The 16811-nt window shown below is 36.0% G+C and overlaps 1 protein-coding gene across 1 annotated transcript; it reads left to right on the plus strand.

Annotated features, from left to right (window-relative positions):
• Positions 1–5034: 5034 nt before the first annotated feature.
• LOC116174646 lies at positions 5035–8738 on the plus strand. The gene is made up of 5 exons (XM_031492586.1): positions 5035–5171; positions 5299–5347; positions 5392–5546; positions 5599–5891; positions 6196–8738. Exons 1-5 carry the CDS (start codon positions 5035–5037, stop codon positions 6369–6371), a joined length of 810 nt encoding a protein of 269 aa, XP_031348446.1. The 3' UTR covers positions 6372–8738.
• Positions 8739–16811: the final 8073 nt, after the last annotated feature.

Here is a 16811-nt window from a genome sequence, read left to right on the forward strand (position 1 = left end):
CAAGAGAGAGATTTCTTCGGCAAGTAATGAGGATTTTTGGGTTTTTTCATGTAAAAAAAAAGTAATTTATAATGCAGCCGCTGACTGATGTCGGTCAAAGTTTGCATTTTGCCTCGTAAGGCCTTGATTAATCTAGCACTTGTGTGAAATTAGGTGCAGTTGGGCTTCCCCTAACTCCTGCAGAGAAGTGAAGCGAGGATATTTAAGTTAATTCCAAATGTCCCCAAAAAATATAAGGTTAATTTTCAAAACGTGTAGTACAAGTTGTAATATGTAAATTACCATGCGCTTTGATTGTTTGCCTAATATAAAGTTTGCTAATTTCACCACATCTGTGGTTTGTGTAATTAAAATATTTCTTACGAGGTTCCTTCTATGCCATAATGCATGCGTCTATTTTTAAGGCTTATAAGCCGAAAAAGAAAAAATGCATCCAGCAAAATTGCTTTTGGAAAAAGAACGCGATCGTGCGCTTAAATTGGTAAGAATTCGTATTTCGCTTTCGCGCGTTATTTAATAAAAGATTTAGCTTAAAGAAAAGCGAGAGAATCCGAATGTAATCGAAGAAAATTAGAGAAGGCACGTCAGGAGTGATAACTGCAATGACAAAAATTAGGACGACAAAGGAACACCATGAACGGAGGTTGTCTTGCTTTGGCTAGTGTCTCGTAATTGTTACGATTTTCTTACAGAATGACCCAACTAAAGAACGTTAGACAGCCGAACGCAAAGGTATGGGAAGGTATATCAGCACTCTTTAAGAGGAAACGTAGCATTGGGGGATCCGACTACTTCAATAGTAGGTGTAAGTATTTATAAACAAATCACATCACTTTTAATACTGAAGAGAATGCAGGTTGACCGGGTCGCCGTCTCGATATTAATACTTCAATGAGTCAGACTTCACAAATTGACCACAAATATTCCAAAATGACGGCCTTAGATAGAAAGGTGAATATTAATTACACGGCCATATGAAAATAACTGGGGGAGGCGGGTCACCCACAATTTATACAAAAGTAAATTAATGACTAAATGAAGTTCCATCAAAATTCATTCCAAGCGAATTTGAATCAATTTAAATAAGGCTACAAAAACCATCTAATTCGTATTACAGATTAATTAAATGGTTTTACAATGGACAAAATGGAGTGGTGGAACAGTCATTAGTTTACTCTTTTTTTGCATACTGAATATCGCTCTTCTTAATTAAAGTGTGGCAAAACCACTAAGAGGCAGCAGAACCTGCTAACAGGAATGATGGATACATGGGTGCTTTATGCTGAGGTTCAATCATAATCTGTTGCGGTGTTAGTGCAGCATTCAAATGGGGAAATAATTTCTCCTATTCAACATCCTAAGACCGTGGTTCAATAACACCTAATTACTTCAAACAATCACAGTCCAGGACATGAGATGTCAAACTCCTAACTGCATCTTATTTCCTCTTTAATCTGATCAAATTGAAGTTGGTCCATTCTTGAACTTCCAGTCTTTGCTCACTAGTGTGGTACAGGGTTTAACGTATGTAATAAATGTTCCATGTTACTGTTAAAGCTTTATAACAAATCAATTTTTTAAATTTTCATGTATAACTAGATCAAAAATGAAAAATAATTTGTAAATCTTTGGTAAATTTTGAAAGTATTTTGGGCTATGGTTCATTGAGAACCTTGTTAGAGAATTTAATTTTATATGATGCAATAATATACAGGGTGTTCTCATATAAAAAAAGTAGCATTTTTTTATCTGAAAAAATGCGATTTTCTTTATAAATTACACTTAGTTCAATGGAAAAAATACACAATTTTGACAGTTTAACCGTCCGTTAAAAGTCACAACACCTAACAAGGTTATCAAATAGTGGCGACTTAATTGGAAAACAGACTGGGAAGTGCGAATTCAAATTTTAAGTAAGTGTAAATGTGGTCGTTAATTTGAGATTAAACACAATTTCGAATAATGGTATGTTTTAAGAAATTATTTGTTGCTTAATTTTTGTTTAAATAATTGAGTAGGTGTTTGATTGTATTATAATTTTCATTTAGAGAAACATCTGGAAAAAATAATGCGTGAAATGTTTTTGTTAAACATATCTCATTTAACTCCCAGGAGGTTTATCGCACCAGTAAAAGCTAATTAAATTCAACGACAACTCATGTGTTGTCGCTGCGAAAGCCAGGTACTATTTTTCGTTCGAAGACGCGCAGAAAATTAAGGAAGGAGAAGGAACGGAACTGAGAGAGGGACGAATTGTTTTAAAATGCAGAGGAAGACGTTAATCAGGTTTGCTTGTTTGTGGTGAAACTTTTAATCGTTGCTTTGTTTGTAGCCACTTAATTGATTCTTTAAATGTCAGCTTGTAGCGTATTTGACGTAATTAATTGAAGATCTGTTTTGTCATTATAAAGTTTTGTAGAAGAGAGTTGAGTGCTCTAAGAATTTTTGATTATGCATTTAAAGTCAAGTTAAGCTGATGCGATTTGTCTACGTTTACGAGAAGTTTCCCCGTTTCATTGAAAGGGAGTTTTTTGAATCAAGTGCCCACTGTAATTACTACGAACGCAGGATCGTCTGAATCACGTGAATGTGATGTTTCGTGCCAGTATCACCTGGTATTTTGTGTAGTCGCGCCTGTTTGTTTGAAAATCGCAATTACGAACCGGATATTTTGACATTATTACAATAGAATATTAAGATTTCTTTAATTAAATGTTCATTCGATCGTTTGTAAACTTGGGTATTGTTTATTTGAACCCTGAGTGCCTATTTTTCTTTCAGCTTATTTGATTTGACTTTTTGTCGAATAAATTTAGTTTCATCTGTAATTGTTCCTCCGTTGTGTTTAATCCGAGCCCAAAATTAACGACCTAAGATAGTGAAGTTTTTATGGTTAAAAATTTTTTTTTTTGTATCCAAGTTCGCTGTGTTTCTTAAATTAATAAAAACGAGTCTTATCGTGAATTTTTGTAGTATCAGATTGTTTATAACAATAATCAAAATTAGTTTATTAAACATATGCGTGAGAGAAGTTAACCTCAAAAATTATTAAATCATGCAAATTTTTTAGTTTCATTCAAAAAAGTTTTTCATGTGGAACACAAAAGGCACAGCACATAAACCGCTTTTGCGGTCCAAAGCAGTACATGTCACAAAACAATAGTGAGAAAAGGTTGACGGATCTTCAGGTAGGGCAAAAACTGTGAAGAGCATCTTCCTTGCATCCCCCACGTCGGTTTTGAGTCTGCTTCTTGAATGGTATAACCGTTGGGTCTGTGGGTACCTTCTAATATCTTCAAAGATGTCATAAGGGACAGGTTCTCTTCACATTCTAATAGGCATCCTCATATTTGGATTCTTGCGCGGCGCTGAGTTACTAGCTGAGTTTTTGTCCCTGATTGTTTTATCAGAGTTTCAAACACGGAGACGAAGTAATGGCAAAAAACGACTTTGGAAGGATATTAGAAATGGTGACTTTGTGAAGATGGTGGTGAGTAAAAATTGTCCCACAACAAGTGTTATATACGTCTTTTCCGCTATAAAAACGATGCCGTCATTGATTTAGAATCACATTTCAAGACAGTTTTCTTAATAGATTTTCGCCACTTGTTTTTTTTTGTACATGTTGGCAGTGTTGGCAGCATATGTCTGAATTGGATACAACAAATCAAATGACGTCAACGGTTCTATAGCGAAAGACGTATAACCACAGAAAATTGAACCATCCTAAAATACAAGCACTCGCAATTCCGCTTACTCCTAATAGCGCTGAAACTGACTAATTTGTACCTTAAGTGGGCAGAGGTTTAATTAACTAAAACTCTAATAGGACAACAAAATAAATAATCAACAAATTCAAAAAATTAATCTTATCCAGATAAGTCCTATTAAAATATCCTACAGTGTGGCAAGTTAACGGCGGACATAAGGAAAATAACATGGAAAATACAATTTTCGCAATTCTGCTCCCCATTTTCATCCTACAGGAATAATAAAAAACATCCTCGGCTGATAATTACAAATATCCCATCGGATGACATGACAAATAGGCAACTGGGAGGTCTCATGCATAGCCTAAAAATTAAATTAAAAAATCCTAAAAATTGGTAAAAACTGGTAGGCCATGGAGAAGACGTGTCGCGCTTGCTAGGTACCTACTAGAAGTAGTTCTCAAAAATGAGAAGTAACGTGACGTCATCACTTTCTGCGCGTATTGTTGCCAACTAAGTGGTATCATAGGGGTAATTTAAATTGAGGTTTGAACAGTAACATTTGCTGTGTGAGGCAATGGCACAAAGTCAACGCGCGCCCCCTTAGGAAAGTCATCATGGACTCCTCCCGGCAACCATTTCCAATGCTTTGCGTCAAATGAACGTCACGATGTACTTCTCATTTTGAGATTACTCTACAACAAATCGTTCCTTTGGCTATCATCTCATTCAACAGAAAGGGTGAAAATAATTACCTATAAAGGATTGACGGTCATCAAACTTAACTGAAAATAAATCATGAACTTCGCCGTGTATTTTCCCCAGTATAAACACATTGACTTCTTTCTTCTGTAGTGTAATCTATTATTCATGCTGGTGTGTTTATTTCAGAGATGACAGTTAATACTCAAAGAATTAGGTGACAAATGCGGAGGTAAATCAATTGCCAACCAATTTTTTACTACCTTTTTGGATTATTTATTTCATTTTTAATATCTTTAAAAAAGGGCTTAGGCCACGCTTTTTTTGGTGACTCTAAATGCCGATTTTAATTTATTTATCCAAGAGTGTTTTTATTTTTTTTCTTTAGTAGAATGGGGAGCAAGAATTGGCCGCAAAATGTTTTCCCCCATGTTATTTCCCTATGTCCCGCCGGTCAAACTTGCCACGCTGTTTGAATCTCGGAACGAATGCAGCAAATTAGGTACTTCTTTTTTTGTTGTGTTGGTTATTGTCAGAACAATTTCCAAAAAAAACTATACGAAAAGAACGTAAAAAGAACATGTCTCTTTTTCCGTAATTTAGTCGCAATATAACATAATAGATGGCGCCCAAAGCGAAATCTAGTACGGTGATGAAGATCTATACGTCGATCTTCGCGCGAGAGGCGAAAAATTGGCGATCCAACGTATCATTAACGTATGCCGGCGAAGGTTTTCGATATAGTAAAAACGCGGGCGAGTGAGGCGGCGCAGCGTAAACAGCAAACGTGACACTTCTTGTAGACATTTTGACTTCCTGTCACTTTGAGTAGTTTCAATTTTAGTCATTAATTGCAAGTAGGATTTATATTAACTGTTTCGTTCAGTTTGAAAGAGAAAGATAAATACTTGCTTGTATTGAAGAGTAACACAACTGTAAGATGGCTAAACTACAGTATTCATATTATCCCATGTTTCAGATCAATGAAATAAAACTGGTTGCTCACCACAACGCGGCGTTAAGTTCCCAATTTCAAAAGGCGATGCGACACCTCGCAGCGTGTAAGCGACGAAAGTGCTCCGTCTGTTCCTACACTAAGGCAGCTTTCGGGATTCCCCAAAATCCGAAGTACGAGTAAGTATCGCGCCTTTCAGTCAGCGGACGCGATTTAATTTTCGTGTCGTAGACGCAAACTATTCTCGTGTCTACAAACGCCCTTCCAAGAGATGCGCAACATGATCAAACCGCCCCCGTCGCCGATAAGCGGAGAGGGCGAAAGCATGTCCGAGTGGTTCCGTCCCCTGTTCAACCCATCTGCTAGTCCTAGCGAGTGCTCGTCCTTGAGCATACCTTTCGCCGAGCTTGCCATTACGTTTATGGACGACGCCTCGGATTCGTTTTCGAATTGCCAAGAGATCGACGACAAGTACAAAGACGACGGTATTAGTCATACGAGTCAGGCCTGCGCTAGTATAAGAGGTAATGATAATTAATCAGATTATATACACCTAAATTATGAGAAAGCGTGTGCGGATGGGAGCCGTCATGAAAATCAGTAGTTACTCGCCTCAATGCATCACGCCACCACAACTCGCTTATATATAAATAGATAAGATAAGATCAGATACGGCGTTACACAGTTATATCTAACCATGTAGAGGTGGTGGAATCGAGTTCTTCCAAGCTCGATTAAGTCAGAGCCGAGGTTATTTATATAACCTCACTTTCGGATTCAGCTACCCCCAAAAGAAAGACTAACTGCCCAAATGCTTTTAATTTTTAGGTTTCGGAAGCGATTCCGGTTTCGCGTCCGACTGCTGTCCCGATTACAAAAGCAATACGACGTCGAAAGAGAAGTTCCATCCGAAAAGTACCCTCGACGAGGCGGACTGTGCCAAACTGACGCGGACGAAGTGGACCGCATCGTTTAGAAAACTAATTAATCGCATTAAAAAATGAGAACGCGAAACAGGTAGGAGATCTGGCCGCGACTTGTGTTTTTGTAAGACGAAGAATCATTAAGGGGGTCCAAATTGTCAGGGATGGGATTGGCTATTTACTTCTCCAAATGTCCTTTTTCAAATCAAAATTGTGGTTAAATTTGTTGATTTTGGCCGATGTGACATAGTTTAAGACGGTTATTAGACTGAAATATTTTCACGTTATAATCATGCTTGCGTACGTAAACTGTGACTGTTGAATTTGTCAAGGGATTACCTCATTTTTGAAAACTATTCGAGTAAATTACAATTTTTTATGGAGTTCTCAATTTTTTCTTAGGCTAGCTAGAGTATTATAAATTTGACTGATTTTGAAATAGCTTTAGGTGAGTTAGTGTCTTTGTTCGTGACACGATTACGTGTAGATCACAATACTGTAGAATTTGATGTTGCGTAGGCAATAGAGGTGCATAAGCGATGTGTTGACATATTGCTGAATGCAATGCTTTTCATCCGATCATTTGTTGACAAAGCTGACATGACATCACGATTTTGTGATAATTTTTGTGTGCGTAGCATTTGTAAGTTTTAAGTGTAGTAGACACCAATACGTAACGCTTGTTATTCTCACAGTTGTAAATTGTAGAAACCTTTATCTATTGAATTGAAATGAATTCAGTGTAAAATTTAAACGTGATGTTTTTCTAAAAAGAAAATTGTTTGTAGGTGTCTTAAGATGTTTGTTAAAGTTTTGCCAATTTTCTAAAGAATAATTAGGGGGGTATTTTTGACATAAAAGCGTGGTCAAGTTGATCACCTTGTATTATAAAACAAAGGCTGTAAAAGGTAAATTTTTTGTCATTCCAATTGAAAGTCAATCTATGGTTGCGACAATTAGAACAGTTGAACTTTGAAGATCTTGGCAACTTTTGATGAATTTAATAATGTTGCGAAATGTTAAAAGTAATTCCAATTAGTGTCAGTACCTTATACTCAATTAGTGGTAACATAATCATAATTAGCATCCAAGCAATCCATAGAAAGTAATCAATCCTACTTGACTTACTAGACATGATTTGTAATTGAAGAAAAATGGATCCATCGCCACCTTAAAGAAACCCAATGCGTTTTTTACTGGGTTTCAGCCAAGACTGCTCTACCAACCCAACTTGGGTTTTTAGCCTGAAATTAGGTAATCTATACGAACATCACCACATGGGTCTATTGTGGAGAACTGCCTGGAAGACATTACTGAAATCATTATGAAAATAACACACATTCGGCCTAGCGATCGTTTTTTGCCTCCGTTTTTTACAGAACATGCCGGTTATTCGCGATTCAGATTAACAGTGAAACTTCTGGTGGCAGCCATTGTAATTAACACAGGTGGGAGAAGACGGCCATTTTGTTTTATTTACAATGACCAAAAGTAATACAAGTAAAATTCACTTGCAAAAATTTCATTTGCAATCTTACACCTTAAAGAGCACGGATAGGTTAAAATGTCACATTTTATCACTGTACTTTCAAAAATTTTAAATGTGACCAATGCAATTATGCGACCAACAATAATGATGAGATGATTTAAAAAATCATCGTCTACTGCACAATGTTTCCAAAGTCTTTAATTGTGAATAGTGCAATTACAGAACAAAAAATTGGAGATATATGCGCCATTCTTTGACACACTCCGCTTTGAATATCTTCAGCTGCTATCAGAGTAATTAATACCGTTCGCTTAAAGCGTCACCTATTAACTCAACCTTCTCAAAAATTTTATTTGTGATCAGTGTACTTTCGCTTAAAACTTAAAGCGGCATATCATCAAACATGCCACATTCAAGGATGTACGTGCAGTCTGTGCGACAATGCCACAAGTAGTAAGTAATTTTAATCGTCATTTATTAAAGCACGTTTATTTTGTGGTCAGTGTAATTATTCTGTTTTAAAACGGCAGGATAAATTCATTTACAAACCTGCTCGAATAAGCATAATATATTTACAAACCGCTCCCACTTACACTCGCCATTTGTAAATTACACCAGCGCCTCTAGTGTTAAAATGATTCGCTAATAGCGTTCCGATTTCTGTCACTTAAAGTCTTCAATCTTGTGTATATCCGCGCATAGTATTTCCGCAGTGTTCTGGCGTATCCTCGGAGCCATAATGTACGCATTTGAACTTTTTGAAAAATCTTTAAAAATAACATATCAGCGAAAAAGCGAAAAACGAAAATGTCAAATTTCGTTTTCAGTTTCCCCAGCTTAAACGGTCGGAAATGGACTGTTCCAATTAGCACCTTCTATGGGCACTTTTTTGAGAGAATCTAAAACTTATCATTTATCAGCATTTCCATAACAAGATGTAAAAACTACAGGAGTATAAGTACTTTCTTATTTCTTATGGGTGCCATATTGGATTTTTACAAAATGAGATGAGAAAACAAAAAAAGAGAAATTTCAAATGTTCTACATTCATTTCTTTTTTATCCTTTATCTCATTCCGTCCAATATGGCGTCCATAAAAAAGTAGTACTGTAGCTTCTACATCTAGCGTGCTATGGGAATTCTGATAACAGATTCAGATTCCCTAAAAAAGTGCCCATAGGAGGTGCTAACGGGAACTCAGTTATTATGAAAGATTTTTCAAAAAGGAGTATTTAATCTATACTGCATCTCTCATCATTACAGAGATCCCAATGGTGAGCCACGAATTTGAACCACCTTGTACAATAAACGAACGGCATGAAGCAGATGGGAGCTTAGAGAAGGAAAGAGAGAGGTGTGATAATAATGTTTGTTTACTCATCCAAAAAATTGTTGCCTAGAGTTTGTTGGTGTAAGGTTAAAGCAGCAACCGTAAACAAGTAGAAATTGTCCACAACTTCTCTGCACGACAAATGAAACGATACCTTATAAATTTATCATATCTTTTCTGTTCATTATATGAAAAGTACAATGGAGATACGCCACTGGCCAAGAAACCCAGACAGCTGATATCATAAATAAAAAGTAAACAAGTTTTTGTCCACCGAGAATATGGCCACCACACAAAAATTTGCTTCAACGTGCAGTATTGCTTCTTGATAGGATATTATCAATCCCCCTTTCTTCCATGTCAAGGGATCGGGCGTCAACATAACCTCCAAATTTTGTACATTTGTTAGTCAAATACTAAATAATGCGAATGCGTAAAAATAATTATTACAGACGCAAACAATGTCCAAATTATTCCAAACCAAACAGTCAATCAGAGAAGACTAATTTTTAGGTTAAAATGACATGACCACGTGATCACGTCTATTACGCTCCGTCTGCACTCTCGTGAGACGGAGAGTTTGGAGTTAATTCCTTTTGTAATAAAAAAAAAACGATACAGTGTCAACACTTTTTCTGGTGCACCAACAATAGAACGCTTTAGAGGTAAGATTTTACTTGTGCCCACCCTCTTTCAGAACTCGCGAGCCGCCACTGCAAGTGTTAAGTGCTAAGGCGCTTTTTGTCACCACATGCTTGTCAACGGCCTCCTTTTCTTGACTTTTGGCCCCCCCCCCCCCATCTTTGAGGTTTCCTCGAACTCTTAACTTTTCTGTTGTATTAAAATCTTTAAACTAAATAATTCATTTATGTTTGATCTAAGGTAGTAGTTTGTTGCTATATAAATAAGTTAGAGTTAGTCATTAGAAACCGATACAATAAAAAACGTTGTTCATATTGATGTTTAATAGCAGCTCTTATTCAATTTAATACCATCAACAATTTCTTTAGCCATACAGGAGAACTGAATGCACAGGGTGTTCCTAAATATGATGCACATACAGAGGGGGCTAGTTATGCGACGTATTTTGTCACTACAAATTCATAGGCCTACAAACGCTTCGTTACCGATCTACAGGGTGTTATAATTTCCTGATTTTTAAAGTTTTTTCTTTATATCTCCTGCAGTTTTTGAGATATTTAGCTTGGAATATAAGTTACACCCAAGGATTGTAAAGTAAGAAATTAATTCTGTGGTTTGTTTAGAAACTTTTTGGTTTCTTGTAATTCAATTCAAATCAATTTTCTGTAGTTACCTAAACGGTCAATCCATATGTCTCCACTGTACATTTTCAAAACTTTATTTTTTGTAATTGGTCAATCGTTTCTGTTTCGAGGAACACCAGAAGTGGCCTCACAATGCACTTGCGAACTGCCTGTTTGTGCAGTACAGTTGATTAATACAACTTTTGTCTGACAAATTGCTACTTATTGTTGGCAGTTCGACTGTTTAAAGACTCCAGGTTACACTAGAAATCATGTGTGACACTTTCAGATTGATGTCGGGCTAATTTTTCTGTCTTCTTCAACTTGTCATATCTTCATCTCATGATGAATAAATTTCCAAGTATTGACATTTCTTTAAGTACTTTCTAAAACTTTAAATGTGACCAGTGCACTTGTTTTTCTAGAAAATGCCACTATTGATTCATTCTTGACAATCATTTTTTTAAAGATAATTTCTTTCATATGTTGGCTGTGAGTGTGGTTTAGTTAAGTTAAGCCAGAAATTGATCTCATCGGAGAACAAAATTTGTGTGCACTACATTTTGAATTTTTAGGGAAGATCAGTCGTCCTTTGCAGACGCCCTTAAATAATTTGATCATTTGATAATTATATACAACAAGTGCCTTTGTATTTTGTAATGTTTATAATTTATTTATTTGAATAAGTAGCATTCAATTAATTCATTATCATCGGGCGATCTTACATTTTATCTCACATTTTTTGAGATTGAAATTGACATTTATATATCTTATATGAAATGTTCAATACGAGAATGTTTATCATAAGTTATTAACTATACTTGCACAATGATAGCTTTAAAAACAGGATTTTGCGAATGTGTGCTAGGTGATTTTAATATTGAGAGAATTTACAAAAACCAAATACTGTCATAAAGCTTATCTAGAAAACAACAAAGTGAAAGCTATACACTTTTTTCCAAAATCTCACTGATAGTGGTCACAGATCGGTTTTTCACATGGCATTTATTAATTTTATGTTAAATTGTATGGTAGTAGGATCACAAAAATATCTCCGCTCCAATCTCAACTCTCAGATCGCCTTATTAATAAAATACAGGCGCCTACTACGCATTTTTCTGATCTGTATTAATACGCCACATTCATCTTCGACAGGGAGTTTCTGATCATTTCACCTCCATCACATCTAACTTTAAAAATCAGACATAAAAGCTCTTGAAAATCCCTCTTTAATAGTAGCCTCGGGGGCGGGACACTTCGCCGAATGCCCACAACGCCGACCCGATTTTTGGATGGTCCATATCGCCGACTAGGGACACTACGCCGACAGTGCCCACATCGCCGACAAGTGGACAAGGGACACAACGCCGACCATGCCCACATCGCCGACAGGTGTACAAGGGACACAACGCCGACCATGCCCACTTCGCCGACGGACACTACGCCGACCGTACCCACATCGCCGACAAGTGTACAAGGGACACTACGCCGACCATGCCCACATCGCCGACAAGTGTGCAAGGGACACTAGGCCGAACGTGCCCACAACGCCGACTATTCGGAATAAAATTACTAGGGACACTACGCCGACAGCGACCACATCGTCGACAATGGAGAAGTTTCCAGTTTTTTGTTATTAATTAATTATGACAATTCCTCCACAAATGGCAAAGTTACAAGACTTTAAAGTTGCGATTGGAAAAATAATTTCGAGACGTCACTTCATCTAGTTTGCTAAGAGCATGCCTTGACCATGCGATCAAAAAAGAGTGGAGTCGCCTATGAATCACCTTTACAAATTTTTGTTTGTATGGGAAATCGTATTTCGTGAATTACGTAAAATGACGTCACCGACACTGCCGTTCCGCGCTGAATACCTAAACTTAAATAATCTATTTCTCAGTCATTTATTGCCGGATTTTGAAATTTCTTTTACTGGTTTATTAGTTTTGATCTATACTTTGATGTCATTAGGCTTAATATAGTAATATGTGGTTGAACGGTAAAAGATTAATGAATATCGCGATTCTTAAATTTCACATTTAGTCAAACAAAGCGAACAATAACTAGGGCTGATTGTATAAAGGCTGGTTGAACTTCGCTTGTAGTTAACAACTGGATTAAGGTATAAGAATGGTTAAAATTTGACGTTTTATCAAACTTCAACCAATTAGGTATCTTAACCCATTGATATAATCCAAACGAGGTTTAATCTGCTTTATACAACCGACCCTTATGCCCGTCAAGAATCAAGACGGGATTCATGAAACTAGATTAGCAAATACGATCTTAAATACACAACCAGTTATAATCGATCATTTGCGCATGAATCTACCATTATATCAACTATTGGTGACGTTTTCTGTCAATCCCAGAATTAATCTTCGATCTCGAATCAATCTACGAGTTAGTACGGGCATTAGTGTCCGCTTTACTAACAATGACACTTACTAAAAATATTATATTGCTTGGCCACCTTGGATTATAAGGTACGGTGCAATTCCATTCTGGTGCTAATCAATGATTAACTTTGACCATCGTTTATATAATAAAGATTTATTTTTAATGTTTAATGTGTACAGTATATGCTAAACAAGATTAGTTCATATTTTATGAATTTAATATTAACATAAGCACATATTTTAACAAATGAATTACTTTTTACTCCGTATTCACATCTTCTCAGTTCTCATAGTGGAATACATCCGTTTTTTCTCATAAAATATATTTTTATTTCAATTTGCTACCCCTCTTCAGCTAATTTCTTAAAATGTACTCATTATCTATTCAATATCCATAAGGGTTTTAGAAAGTCTAATCCGTTTTTCTTATTCCTCGAGCAATAATGAAATAACCTTTTCTGTAAATGTACGCTCTGCCTAATTTGCGCCTGCTATTTCCTGTCGGTCTCTGTATTCCCATTATACTCTACCATAAATTTACCAAAATGTTGTCTTAAAATCTGCATAGTTGCAGGTTTTTCTTAGAAAAACCCGTAAATATACGGAATTGCGGATTAATGTTTAAAGTAGGTGCCGCTCTTAGTAAAATATTGTTTACAGGTAGAGTGAGAATTTTCACCCTTTACTATGGGAACCTTTGCTGTCGGTCTCTGTATTCCCATTATGTATATTCCATCGTGACTTTATCAAAATGTTGTCCCAACATCTGCATAGGTAATTGAAGGTTTTTCTTAGAAAAATCTGTATTAGGATCATAGGTAAATACAGAATTGCGGATTAATGTTCAAAGAAGGTGCTGCTCTTAGTAAAATATTGTTTACAGGTAGTGAGATTTTTGACCTTTTTCTGTAGATAGGAACTTATACTACGGTAATTACTAACTGCATTTTAAACCAAGAAAGAATTTCTTTTAGTACAAACAAGGTAAATGTGTATTACTGTTTGTGGGGGTAGCAAATTATTCATAAGTAGGTACTAATTTACGACCTGCTTTAATTTTGCTATGACATGACGTCAGATAATGTGACGAAACGCCAGTGAAACAAAGTTACACACTTTAGTTTTATACGCACTGAAATAACTTGCATTGGCGAAGAATAAAAATAATGAATTCTACCACCGTGCCACCCTTTGAATTTGTGTTTATCTCGATAATTTCGGTGATTTGACAATTTTTTATAACACGATACCAATGTAAGTGTAAAAACGCTTAAAATATTTACACCTAGGTAGCAAATTGAAATAAAAATATATTTTATGAGAAAAAACGGATGTATTCCACTATGGGAAGATGTGAATATGGAGTAAAAAGTAATTCATTTGTTAAAATATGTGCTTATGAACATTAAATTCATAAAATATGAACTAATCTTGTCTCGAATCTTGTTTAGCATATTTTGTACACATTAAACATTAAAAATAAATCGTTACTCAATTACATAAACGATGGTCACAGTTAATCATTGATTAAAAGTACCAGAATGGGATACACCTTACCTTATAATCCAAGGTGGCCAAGCAATATAAGATTTTTAGTAAGTGCCATTGTTAGTAAAGCGGACACTAATGCCCGTACTAACTCGTAGATTGATCCGAGATCGAAGATTAATTCTGGGATTGACAGAAAACGTCACCAATAGTTGATATAACGGTAGATTCATGCGCAAATGATCGATTATAACTGGTTGTTTATTTAAGATCGTATTTGCTAATCTAGTTTCATGAATCCCGTCGTGAGTCTTGACGGGCATAAGGGTCGGTTGTATAAAGCAGATTAAACCTCGTTTGGATTATATCAATGTGTTAAGATACCTAATTGGTTGAAGTTTGACAAAACGTCAAATTTTAACCATTCTTACCTTAATCCAGTTGTTAACTACAAGCGAAGTTCAACCAGCCTTTATACAATCAGCCCTAGTTATTGTTCGCTTTGTTTGACTAAATGTGATATTTAAGAATCGCGTTCAACCAACCTTTTTTTTTCAAATTAAAAAAAACGCGATACATTCTTCTATACTTCCGGTGTAAAGATTTACGAATTTCAGTTTATCAAAACACAGCACCTATCAAATAGGGACAATTGATATTACTATATTAAGCCTAATGACATCAAAATATAGATCAAAACTAATAAACCAGTAAAAGAACCGGAAATAAATGACAGAAATATATTATTTAAGTTTAGGTATTCAGCGCGGAACGGCAGTGTCGGTGACGTCATTTTACGTAATTCCAGGAAATACGATTTCCCATATAAACAAAAATTTTTAAAGGCGATTCATAGGCGATACCACTCTTTTTTGATCGCATGCTCAAGACATGCTCTTAGCAAACTTGGTGAAGTGACGTCCCGAGATTATTATTCCAATCGCAACTTTAGTCTTGTAACTTTGGGATTTGTGGAGTAATTTTATTGATTCTATCACATTTTTGTTTCATTTTACTTAAATTTTCATAATTAATTTATAACAAAAAGCTGGAAACTTCTCCATTGTCGACGATGTGGTCGCTGTCGGCGTAGTGTCCCTAGTAATTTTTTTTGCGAATAGTCGGCGTTGTGGGCACGTTCGGTCTAGTGTCCCTTGCACACTTGTCGGCGATGTGGGCACGGTCGGCGTAGTGTCCGTCGGCGAAGTGGGCATGGTCGGCGTTGTGTCCCTTGTACACTTGTCGGCGATGTGGGCATGGTCGGCGTTGTGTCCCTTGTCCACTTGTCGGCGATGTGGGCATTGTCGGCGTAGTGTCCCTAGTCGGCGATATGGACCATCCAAAAATCGGGTCGGCGATGTGGGCATTCGGCGTAGTGTCCTAGACCCGTAGCCTCACGTTAAAATATCTAGCGACGTTATACAGTGATCAAGGACCATTTAGTTAAACCTAGTCATATCTGGAACAAATTTCAGGGGTGAGCATTGCAGTTTTTAATTATCGTGAGTTGCGTTAACAATGACAAGTAGTTACTTTATAAACAGCCCAGGTTTGTTTTGTTTATGTCTTTTGATTGTAAAAAAGATAATTTAAACAATATTCAACTACAATATGGAACGATGGTTTTGAAATATAATTGAATCAGCAAATTTAAAACATTTCATACAATTAAGCACGTCATTTGAGGGGAGGAAGTCAATTTAGTATAACATGTTGTAGAATTGGAGAGGTGTGTATTAAAAGGAATACAATAGCTTCGCCGCCTCGCCTCGCGCTACCTATACAATTTAACAAAACATTTATTGGAAACTTTTGTCTCGTCTATACTTAAAGTATAGTGATAATCGGCACCCCAATTCTAGTGATGGATCTCCAATTGTCAATCGATGTATTAGGTACTGCATAATATGCTGCAAGTAACGCTATCATAGAATTGTACTACTGGGGGTATTACCATATCTACTGGTACTGTCTAATGTCTTATAACAGATCAAAAAATTATCATTAGAATATTGGTCCAACTTTAACTTTCACACTATAGTTAATTTAGTCTTCTTGAGCTCTTTATAGCTCAAAATTTGTCAAATATTTGACACATGATATTCTATACACTAAGATCAGTATTGTTATTGTATAAGTTAAAGAACCTTTTGCCTTGTCGTGTAGCTAATGTAGGAAATTTATAAACTGTTAGCGATCATCTTATGCATACTGTTAACTAATGTTAAATACAAAATAATATGCAATGGTGCAACTATTCAAATGCAAATTGTGTCTAGACTACTGAAATGTTCACCTAAATCATTTATTGAAGGTTGCCTATAGTTGTTAAAATAGACCGTAGAGGGAGCCTTCTCGCTCTGGAATAATATTGCTCCTATTTTAGAAGATAATTGGAATTGTCATTTTCAATTATAACAAGTAATACATCCATCTTTTGTAAAAATTCTATAGTAATATTTGTGCCAATCAATTATTTTATACAAATAATCCGTTTTGGAAGAAAGAATCTGTACAAAAAAATTGAAGCTGGGAACAAGAGAAATT

The sequence above is a fragment of the Photinus pyralis genome, unplaced genomic scaffold (genome assembly GCF_008802855.1).
Source record: "Photinus pyralis isolate 1611_PpyrPB1 unplaced genomic scaffold, Ppyr1.3 Ppyr1.4_LG6, whole genome shotgun sequence".
Taxonomy (NCBI): domain Eukaryota; kingdom Metazoa; phylum Arthropoda; class Insecta; order Coleoptera; family Lampyridae; genus Photinus; species Photinus pyralis.